This window comes from Lipophrys pholis, assembly GCF_963383615.2.
Source record: "Lipophrys pholis genome assembly, chromosome: 20".
Taxonomy (NCBI): domain Eukaryota; kingdom Metazoa; phylum Chordata; class Actinopteri; order Blenniiformes; family Blenniidae; genus Lipophrys; species Lipophrys pholis.
In genome coordinates, this window is record NC_137648.1 from 9,459,989 (window position 1) to 9,471,438 (window position 11,450).

Here is an 11,450-nt window from a genome sequence, read left to right on the forward strand (position 1 = left end):
TTAAAATCATGGAATCGATCTTGCTTTGTCTAACGACTGACTCTGCGATCAGTGAAATAGTCTAAATGTAATCATGTTTACATCCCAGTCAACAGTATTATATCTGGATTCATTTCCAGCCACTGGGTTTACAAATTCCACCACTATACAAACTCCAATCATTTCAAAAGGTTATTTAAAATGATCAGTGGGTTCACTGTTTTCAGTTTACCTTCGCCGTTACAGATCTCAAGCCAACAGAGCGCCTTTGGAATGCAGGAGATACAGAGTCACTTCATCAATGAACGTTAAAAATCTATGGAGAAAATATGTGCACAAAAGTAAAAAGTGGATGCATAATAACACTATCTGCGTTTTCCATAACATTTTTACCAGCTTTTCAAATAAGTAAGATTTTACACCAGAATGGGTGCTTTTTATGACCCGAGTATGTCAAAATCCATCTCTGTCTGAACACATAATTCATATTTAAAGCAGATGGCCCACAGCAGAGACCACTTCAGTCGGCGCCACTCCTGTTAAACACCGTGTACAAAAGATTAAACATTTACCATTATTGGTAATGCTGCCATGAAAGACAGCACACTAGCAATAGTCTCAAAGCCATAGTGTCATGGTGAGTATGTAAAAACATGCACGAAACAACAGCTGTATGAAAAGCTTTTTTGACACTTCACTGTATTTTTGCACCAAGTCATCTGATTAAAATTGATTTCATGTTGATCTTGTAGGAATTTTCTGTAGTAGTTGTTTGGTTTTTGTGAAAATATAGACAAACAAAGAACTTTAAAGTTTATTATGGCATTATTTCACCACTCCGTCCCACGCAAGATTATATTTGTGCTGGATGTGCAACTAAAGTGTGTTTCACACCCTCATCTAACAGGTCTGCCTACACCTTTAAACCTGCATGTTACTTCTCCGCCTTTAAACGTCAGTACATTGATGACACGTTGCTCAAAGAAGCCAAACATAACAGGATGCTTTGCCACGGAACCGGATTTACCTGAAGAGCAGATCTGATAAGGACATTATAAGAAACCTCATGAGCGACGTCAACAGCTTCACACCGGTAAAACATTGACTGAGCACATTTTAAACATTATATGATAGCCAAATACACTTGTTTATTTTTGTCTTAAACTGATTCAAGCTGGAATTATTGCATATTTATTTAATTACTTAGACACTTTACCTGCTGCTAGCGCGCGTCTGTGGACCAATCACGTCACGGGTCAGAGTTCGCAGCAGAGCGGAAGTTGTTGGATCCGTGTTGCTCTGCAGCGGAGTGCAGTTAGCATTTAGCGGCTAACGTGCTTCTACAGGTGTTTAGACCGCACGCCAGTGCGGAATAAAAACATGGAATGGGTCGGATTGTGCGGGAGTTGAAGCAGTTGGCTGTAGAGGAATGATTTTCGCAAGCGTTGCCTCTGGAAAAGAGGACAGGCACACGTAAAGAAACCCGGAAGTGCTGCTGAAGATAACAGGCTTGCTATCGAGGTACATGTTGCAGAAAATAAAGATGAGGATCTATGATCATTAATGTAGATTATGAAAAGATCAGTGCTGGGGATGCAATTGCTCTTTACAAGATAGTCTGCACCATTTTACGAATTGACATTTTAGATTCAAGCACTTACAAATTAGTTGCTTTTAAGCTATGCTAATAACGATGCCGGCACACCTTTAACACCATATAAACTGCAAAACTACACTTTAAACCACATTTAAGTATCTGTAGTTCAGCTCCTTGAATCTTGGAGCGCGGGATTTAATCTGATTTAATCTGTTGTCAGCTTAGATTACCTTTAGCCCTTCTAAATCTACTCTCAACTAATTCAACTTTATTTATAAAACTCCAAAGACAACACAGTCATTTTCAGGCTCTTTCACAAAGACAAACCCAACAATTCCACATCCACATTATTCTCCCCTCATTGCAATATTGGATCAAAAAAAATTGAATAGATAACATGACGTTTTATATTTATGCTTGATTAAGTATGCTTCATTGTTAAACGTCACGAGAAATGATGAGTTGGATTTAAAATTAAAAGCTGTGACTACTTTTCTGTTCTTTTAAATTATTAAAAATAAAAAATCTCTTTTAATGTGACGTTTGCATAACCAAGCAGTTGTCATCTGCCTCAAACCATTTCGCGAGGAAAGCGTATAATGCTGAACTCTGAACTGGGTGACGCCTGCAGTGATTAGAAAGCAAAGTTTAAGACAGTCGATGGCGGACATTATATGCACAGAGAGCAAAGGTACAGCAATGCATAGTGTGAACCTATAGCAGCATACCTAAGAAAGTCTTATGCGAGTATAAGCCTTAAATTAAAGCAACATACCAAATCCTGCCAGTACAAAGGATGTTGACCTCCTGATGAAGCTGAGAACTCGTTTTACAAGAGAGGAGCTAGAAGCCCTCCAGCAAGCCAGTACTTTGTGATCACATTTTTTTCGTTGATCATATTTATTTTTGTAAGTATTAAGACCGTATGTAATACTTCTGCAGAGCGATGGAGGAGTGATAAGTATATTAAGTATTCCTTCAGCACTGATCAATCTTTTACTTTCTAAATATGTGTCACTTTTGTCCTCTTACGTCCTTTAAAATGTATGCGGCCTTCTTGACACAGTCTTACTCTTGTGCCTGCCTCGGTGGCAAGTCGCAAAGATTACTATCCTCGGCGGCTGTTTGATTTTACTATTTTTCTTCTTGCGCACCGTTGGGGGCGCATACTTAAAAAGCACGTTAAAACGTGCAGAAAACTTGGGAATAGTGCGCTCTGACTTTCGTTACTGATTCAGCTTCCCGAATGCATCGATTAAAAACTGTGAAAAATCTCCCATACGAAGCGGACGGGAGAAGCACCTCGCAAGTAGCTGAAAGGTTGACATCCTTTCATGTCCATCTGTTGCCATGGAGACCGAGATCAAATATAATGCGATTGACCAACAGTGCTGTAATGCATCGTTGTCCTCTCTTAATAATGCCAAATTCTTTATTTATACCCCACAGCCTCCAGCAGGCACGGACACAATGAGTGTCAAATATGGCCTGGTGGGCTACAACAGTTCACGGAAACACATTTCAATCTCCATTCCCTCGTCTACGGAGGTGATGTCCCCCCACATAAAGTCTGTGGAGGAGCTGAAAGTGCTGGGAATCAACCTGAGCAGCTGGAGTCCGCCAACACAGTTCCTCATCTGTGTGGCTGGCGTCTTCCTCTTTTACCTTATCTATGGATACTTGCAGGTAAGACGGGAGCAGCGTTCGTGCTCCCACACTTTGAGACCCCCTGTGTTAGCGACTGGAAATGTTTGTAGAAGATGTTCAATATATTCAAGACTTTTTTTGTGTATGTCTCTTTCATACAGGAGTTGATATTTTCCGTGGAAGGATTCAAGCCTTTTGGTTGGTACCTCACTCTGGTACAGTTTGGCTTCTACTCCATGTTTGGACTAGTAGAGCTTCAGCTCACACAGGACAAACGCAGAAGGTACGTCTCCCTTCTGCCTAGTGTCACAGAGGGATGCACAATTTCTGGTGAATTTCCATGGGAAGTTAAACTGGGGAATTTCAGAAATATTTATTTTACTCAATTATGTTTCGTCGCTCCATTGATGCAGAATTGTCAGCGTCCGCATCGTAGAAACAATTATATTCAACACCCCTCACATTTCTATGTGACATTTGTAAGTGAAATATAAGTAATACATCAAATTAAATATATTACCACATCATATCATCAAAACTTACTTCACTTTGTGTAGTTTCATCTGTGCATGTGATGGAGGGATGCATGGCGCATGTAGGGGGCGTGGCCTCAACAGCCCTGCAGTCAGCTGTGTGCATGTGATTGAGGAAAGGCATAGATATTCACTGTACTTGCATGAAATCCGGTTGTTTTAGTCAGGATTATGTTCAAATAGATTGACTGTTTTCTGTCTCCTCCAGGATACCAGGGAAGACCTATATGATGATAGCATTTCTAACAGTGGGCACAATGGGCCTGTCCAACACCTCTTTGGGCTACTTGAACTATCCTACACAAGTCATCTTCAAGTGCTGTAAACTCATTCCGGTCATGATTGGGGGAGTGTTTATACAAGGTCAGTTGTTTATGTCCTAATCTATTTGCAGATGTACACAACATGCACAAGATATTTACTCTTGCTTTGACTTTTTTTTTTACTTTTGTTACCGTGAGAAAAATCCACAACCACACACACACACACACTTTCACATCCAGGGCATTCATGTTTTTGGACTGTGGGATGAAACCGGACTACCCGGAGGAAACCAACGCACACATGGGGAGAACTTGCAAATTCCACACACAAAGGTTTTGGCCAGTATTTGAACCCAGTGAAGACACATAAAGGCATTGGCATTCTTTGATACTACGCATAACAAAGAAAGGTTTTAACCATGCATACTTAAGACTTGAACAACCTAAAAAAAAAAGAAAGTGCCATGCTGTTCCACATGGAAGACGACTCCCTTTTTACAAGGCTCATCATAATCCTCCTGCCTGGCGAGATTCTCTCGCGTTATCGTTGCTGCCATGCTTCATTTTAAAGCCTTGTTCACGACAACGTTCACCGATCATTGTGTCTGCCTGACGTTTGACTGGAATACCCCATAGATCACATCCTGCAAGAACCTTGGAAGAACTCTGGGAGCTGAATATTAGTCCCCATTTTTATTATTAGACTTTTAGAGGGGTTACATTTTGCTCCTCATTTCAGTCATGACACGTTCCCTTTCAAGCGACGCCCACCTTTCAGTTCTCAGAACACCCATTTTATCCACGTCTCTTGTTGTCGGTCGGCGGCGTCGACTCTTTCTCCCAGCTTTTGGTTTTTGGCTCGTCCTTTCATCTTCACTCTGGCCCCCTCTACGTTCTGTGTCCTGAACGTCAGATTGAGGGGTTTTTTTCCTCACCCCTTCTCTGCGTCTCTCTCTGGATGTGTAGATGTGAGGGACCACGGTCCCTCAAGGGGTCGAGTGGAAAACAGAAATTGTTCACTTAGACTGCAGAGATGGGATCGAGGGGTGGATGGATGGATGGATTGGGGGAGGGAGGGATTCAGGGTTGCATCTGATGTGAGACCTTCAAAGGCGAGTCAGGGAATCAAAGCGGGCCATGGCCGACCTGATGCTACGTCCCCTTGTCAACCTGAAGGCATCCATCCATCAGACTGTTTTTGGAAGACTCCTTCATCCTGTTGTTGTTGGGTTGTTTTTTGTTCTCTCCACACAGGTTTTCTGTTTTATGCACATTGTTACATGCATGATATCAGAAACTTTGACTTAAGAAGAATGCCCATTGCAAAAACTTTGATTACTTGCGTTATTACCTGAGTCCATGTTCCTCTGCGCCTCAGAAGTGAGTCGAGTAACGAGGATTTCTTTTCGTTGCGCTTGAGGAAAATAACACCCTCCGCCTCAGTTTGATTTCTACTGATTGTGATGTTCTGAGGGGTTTTTCAAAGTTTCACGTTTGTATACGTTTTGGATTTTCTCGATGCAGTTTTTCCTGATGTTTCTCATGCAGTGTTTTTTATGTAATGTCTATTTTAAAAGACTGCCTTTGTTACAGGTAAACGCTACAACTTGGCTGATGTGTCTGCTGCCCTCTGCATGAGTCTGGGACTCATCTGGTTCACCCTGGCCGATAGCAAAGTCGCCCCCACCTTCAATGTGACAGGTATCCATCCATACTCCATAGCCAGCTCAGGGATGCTGGAGTTGACCTCAGCTGAGTATACGGGAAGGCAGCGAACATCTTAGCCAGGTTTCCAGCCGGTCAAAGGACAACCAGAGAGAAACTATCGCATGTTAATGGTTATTGAGAGTCGGCAGCATAAAATGTATGTTTTTGGGGCTGTGGGAGTAACCTGTAGTGTGTACGTGGGTCGAAAGGCCCCCGTCTGCTTCCACGTACCTGCTGCAGCATGAGGCCTCCTTTTGGGTCTCCGCATCTTGGAAAAACGAAACATTTGGCACTTTTTTCATTAGCAGATTATTGAGCGTTCATGAGCAGAAGCGCCCATTATCGAGCGTATTTCTCACATTTCTTTTCCATTGTTCTCGCCAGTGTTGATTTACCGTTGCGTGAAAGCTGGAAGAACATGCTGCAAGCAAGCGTCGGCTATTTTTGTCTCAGTTTGACAGAAATGGCGGTCGTTTCACTAAATTCCTGTTGGTATGAACACAAAGAATGCTTCTCATTTAGAGGGAATGTCTTTCACCGACGTGTATTGCGGTCTGTCAGTCACATTTTCACGGTGCAGTTCAGACCCGAGCAGAACACTGTCAAGTTAAGTCGCGTCATGACAGTGCGGTGCCTCGCCGGTCTTAAAATACAGGCACAGGCAACATCACTGACCGCAGTGCACATGTGGCTGGATGATGATCCCGATCATGTGCCTTCTTGTTCTTCCTTCTCCTCGTTACATAACTTTGGCTGTAAACATGTTTTCGCAAGTGCTCATACATCTGCTTCACATAAGAAGTCCGTCGTGTTGCTTTGTAATTCCTACATGTCTTTTGCGTCGTTCAGGTGTGCTCCTCATCTCGCTGGCTTTGTGCGCCGATGCTGCCATTGGAAACGTGCAAGAGAAAGCCATGAAACTCCACAATGGCTCCAACTCTGAGATGGTACGTGTCAAAAGGTCTAATAGTTGTAGTAATGATGGTAGGAATATTGACTGATCTTGCGGGATTATGTTGGCAGGTGCTGTATTCGTACTCCATTGGGTTTGTGTACATACTAACCGGCCTCCTCTGTGTGGGCGGGCTTGGACCGGCAGTCGCGTTCTGCTCACAGGTAAATAAATATACGGGAGACAATTTTAAGTGCCGTTTGTATCATAATGCAGGAAACATTGAATCCTCTATTTAATACTTGCTGATGATATTGTGTACATGCAGCATGCCGATCAAATTGTTTCCAGTGAGCTTGTAATACCTTTTTAAAATGTCACCGGCTGCTGGTTTTTAATTTAGGCTGCGAATACTCGATTTAACGACTCCGCGATACACACTCCATTTAGTTCCTGCACGTGTTTTGTGATAGACTCTCGTATCCGATTTGTTAATCCGTCTGTTCCTGTCTCCTCCTTCCCAGCATCCAGTGAAGACGTACGGTTATGCATTCTTCTTTTCTCTTACGGGTTATTTTGGGATCTCCTTCGTGTTGGCCTTAATCAAGCTGTTTGGTGCCCTGGTCGCAGTCACAGGTCAGAACCACGGTTTTATCTCCAATTAAGAACCAACATTGTAGAAAATGGTGTTTCCCTCTGATTGTGAAGTCACAACAACAATTTTGTGATTTGTAATGGCGTTGCGGTGGACTAACTTTTACTGACCGCATCACACGTGTTGATTTCTTTGCAGTGACCACCGGAAGGAAGGCCATGACAATTATACTTTCCTTCATGTTCTTTACAAAACCTTTCACTTTTCAGTAAGTACCGTCACCTTTTGACTTTACGCAGCTTCTTCCTCGTTTAAAGAGAGTCTGCAATGTGACCAGCGACCTCTCCTTTGACTAATACAACTTGGTCTGGCCTCCCTGCCCCCGGTTTTCATGTCCTCAGTCCATTTTCAGACCTTTCCTGTCCCACTGCTCTTTCTCCCCGTCCTTCACTCTTTGGCTCGCCCTCCAACTCACAAAGGTCTCATACCTCTCCGGCTCTGTTTCTGCTCGCCGACCTTCCACATACTTGTGTATGTGTCGTAATACGGGGAAAAAAAAAAAAAAGCATTTGTGTATCATCATGGCCAACTTCATTCTCCCTCCAGCTGGTGTGTGCCCTCCACCGTGACTGGACTTGCAGGCCCTTTCAAAACTTTTTTTTTTTTAAAGTTTTTAGACAAAAAGACTCCCTAATTAGGGTTTTCTCCTTTAAATCAGACAAAGTTAGCAAGCGTGCCAAATTTACTAAAAAAAAATAACCTTGCCATCTAATGGCACGATCAAAACGAAAACACACACTTTGACTCAGTGTGAGTCACTAATAGGCCATCTTCACAAGCCTAAGACACATTTATTTATGTATTTTTATTGATTTCCAAACATGTGCAAAAAAATAAAAAAACAAAGTGAAGGGACCAAAACAAAAAAGAGACACTCATTCAAATGAGTAATCCCAAGATTTACTCACACCTTTGTGTTAATAATTGCTCTGTTTTTTTCAACATAATGAAACATTTTTGTTTTGAATATACATAATTAGTCTACTAAATGTTTTAGTTTTTTAGAACAAAGAGATTATATGAGACGTGTCTGTCATTGTTCTAATTTGTGGTTTGCCGTAACAAATAGTATTCCTTTATTTTACTATATTGTAAATTTTCTGCAATCTTAGTCTTGTGATTATTTAAGTTTCTTATTTTTGTACCCATGATCATGCTATATTTTCTTTCAAATAAGAAGAATGAAAAGATGTAGTATGAAAAATCTTTATAATTGATAGTTTAACAAGTTAATGTTAGCTCATAGTTTGTTATAGTCTTGGATCAAAACCAAGGATGTCCCATTAAAATTGACAGAATTATATAACATGATATAGTCCTGATGAACTTTCTTTACAAAGGAACTCTAATAGAAAAGGTCTAAAACAGCTAAACATTGGCAATCCTGTTCAACCCTGCTATTCCTAATAAATGTTTTTCAGTTTTAGCAGTAATTAATTCACCCTCTTAAAATATCTGGCCTTCCTGTCTTGTTCTTTTATCAGGTACATCTGGGGCGGCCTTCTGGTGCTCTTTGGCATCTTCCTGAATGTTTACAGTAAAAACAAAGACAAGATGAAGCTTCCCTCCATCAAGGACCTCAGGAGTTGGCTGCTAACTGGGAAGAAAGTCCGATTTCTCCCCCAAAACGTGTAGGAGGGCTCCGCGAGTGTGGCAGGAGTCCTGCACAGCTCCAGGTGCAGTGTCGGCCCACATGTCTCAGACGATCCGCTGGAGCATGTGCCTGAGTCCCGGGCCCGAACGCCACCGTCGAGTCCAACCACGGGTTGTACGGGGTTTCACCGCAGCCTTCCGAACTGCTGATGCGGTGAAACCTCCGTCTACCAGCAAACGCTGGTACCTCTGCAGCAAACTGAAGGAAGCGTGACTGGGTTTTCTGAGAGGATGGAGGCCCCGTGGGATCTCGTGAAGGAGGACTTCAGAGCCCCGCAGAAACATTCCCAACACGGAGTTCACAGCTCTGAATGACGGCGAAGACTGTAAAGGGAAATCGGCTCCTTAGCTAACCAAATTGCACAGTTTTGCACTGGAGTTGAGTCAAACACTTAAACCCTTGAGTGCTTGGAACAGTACGCGAGTACAGAGACCTGCTATTGAGTGTCACGTCTGAAATGATTGTCCCCCCACCACCAACAGGGAAAAAAAAAAAACTAAATATACTTGCCCCCGCATGTGCCAGAAGGATGAAACCAAACTTTGTTTTACATTGTCATTGTCTTTCTAAAAGTGGCTTTCATAGTTTATTAGTAATTCATATTTAACTGTACCCTAATCTTGACAACAATTGCGATTGGAGTGTTCTTGTGGCGGCGATTTGGAGAATACGGAGTCGTTTTCACTCCCCTGTATACCAACACTGTCGACTGCCATGGTTTGCTAACATATGTTTGGGTGAAAGGGTGCAGCTCTTTTTACAATAAAGTCTGTATTTAGTAATTACAGTTTTGTGTTCGCGTGCGTGTGGTTTGTCAGGCAGCCCTTATTCTCTCGCCTTGTACCGCTTGAGAGAAGAGTTGAAATGCTGCCAAAATGTACGTGTGCCTGTGTGTGTTTAGCCATCGAGTGGCCTTAGGCGTGTTTGATTAGGAGGACTGAAAAAAAGACGGCACTGCTAGACAGAAAATAAACAGCACTCTTTACTGTGCCGAGGCTGTCCTATTCATTTGGATCCATCCTGTGAGTGTCAGTCGTACAGATGCTGATTTACAGTCTTGCCCGACCTGCTTCATTCCCAGGTACACTACCACTTCCTTGGCGGTGCCATTCACACATGTAGTGCAGAGATTTCATTCTGTGATTATTAAAAAAAAAAAAAAAAAATGTTTTCTCACTGGTATACCAGCCAAACAACTAGAATATGTAACGGTGGAGGGTCAGGGGGAAGGATTTTCCCAGTGTTGTTTCTCTTACCCTTTTTTACCCTCCGACTTTCAAGCAGGAATCATAATGAAAGCGTGCGCGACAAAGAATTGATCATAAATGTAAAGGAAACACAACAATCAAATAAGTGTTCATGCATCACAGTGTAACCGTTATATAAATACTTACCAGTTATTTTAAGTTAAAAGCATCAGGGAAAGAGAGGCTACTTATTCCACCTGTAGCTCAGCAGTGTGTTTAGTGGTCAGCATAATTGCCACATTAAAAGAATACCCTGGTTTTAGTCAGGTTTCAGGACGTGTTCTTCATGGGAGTAATTTGTCCAGGTCGTCTGGCCACAGTCCAAAAACATCGATTTCAGGTGAAGTGGTGGGTCTTGGATTGAGTGTGAATGTGTTTATGGAGTGGCGACCTGCCCAGGATGTAGCCCACCAATGTAAAAGTCCTCAGCAAGAATATATGGTGAAAAACATAGATGTGTTGTGGTCAACAACACTTTGCATCAGTTTTCAGTTAATCTAGTGTTGAAGGTTTTCATTAAAGAGATTTGCATATACGTCTGTATACTGTGAGCTGGTTGATGTATGGCATAGAACAAAACAAAGAGTCTTTTTTTTTTTTTTTTTTTTTTTTTTTTTTTTTATTCATACTCATAGGTTTGCATGGTTCAAACAAGGATTTGATTTTCGGCCATATGAAAATTGAAAATTGTGCAACTTCATTTTTTGAAGCAATTTAATGACATATTTTTTGTTTTTGTATAAAAAGCAGTCCAAGCTGAATCACCTCGCCGTGTCTTCTGCGAGTTTCACCCCTCGCTCTCAAGACACCCGCTACAGAATGTTATCTGTGTGTTATTTATGTTGTTACTCAAACACATCCAATACTGACAATCTGATCCTGGGTGTGAATGTGTGTGCAGCCTCGGAAAACGCTGGAAAATGTCTGCAAAGCCATTTGTCCTTCATTATCATTTCATGTGTATATGCATGTGCGTGTGTGTGTGTGTGTGTGTGTGTGTGTGTCACTGCCGATGCTGTGAAATGACAAGAGACTTGCCAACTCAGCAGGAGACGGGCTGAGTGTGGCTCTCTCTGTGATCCTAATAGAGGCCCCGATATTACAGTCTCACTTCCAGGCGGGAAACCCAACGCTGGGCCAATTAGTAATTTGGTATTTCATAAAATTTGGCAGCTTGTGTGTGATGACAAACTGACAGAGATCTGCTCTCCTCCAGGGAACCCTTGGCAGTACTGCAGCAACACACACACACACACACACACACACACACACACAC

General features: G+C 42.2%; 1 protein-coding gene across 2 annotated transcripts; it reads left to right on the plus strand.

Annotated features, from left to right (window-relative positions):
* The first annotated feature begins 996 nt into the window (after positions 1-996).
* On the plus strand, positions 997-10,707 carry slc35b3 (solute carrier family 35 member B3). Of its 2 annotated transcripts, none has more exons than XM_080488934.1 (10): positions 997-1,072; positions 3,026-3,262; positions 3,385-3,506; positions 3,965-4,119; positions 5,613-5,720; positions 6,576-6,673; positions 6,750-6,842; positions 7,143-7,254; positions 7,412-7,481; positions 8,758-10,075. In XM_080488934.1, exons 1-10 carry the CDS (start codon positions 1,046-1,048, stop codon positions 8,906-8,908), a joined length of 1,173 nt encoding a protein of 390 aa, XP_080345060.1. In that variant the 5' UTR covers positions 997-1,045; the 3' UTR covers positions 8,909-10,075. The 2 variants fall into 2 exon arrangements, with proteins under 2 accessions (XP_080345060.1, XP_080345061.1); XM_080488935.1 differs by having other exon boundaries at positions 1,017-1,500; positions 8,758-10,707.
* The last annotated feature ends 743 nt before the right edge of the window (positions 10,708-11,450 follow it).

Coding starts and splice junctions, on each gene's coding strand:
- slc35b3 (XM_080488934.1), top strand. CDS start 1,046: ATGAGCGACGTCAACAGCTTCACACCG. Junction 4,120..5,612: donor TGGGGGAGTGTTTATACAAG/GTCAGTTGTTTA, acceptor CCTTTGTTACAG/GTAAACGCTACAACTTGGCT. Junction 5,721..6,575: donor CCCCACCTTCAATGTGACAG/GTATCCATCCAT, acceptor TGCGTCGTTCAG/GTGTGCTCCTCATCTCGCTG.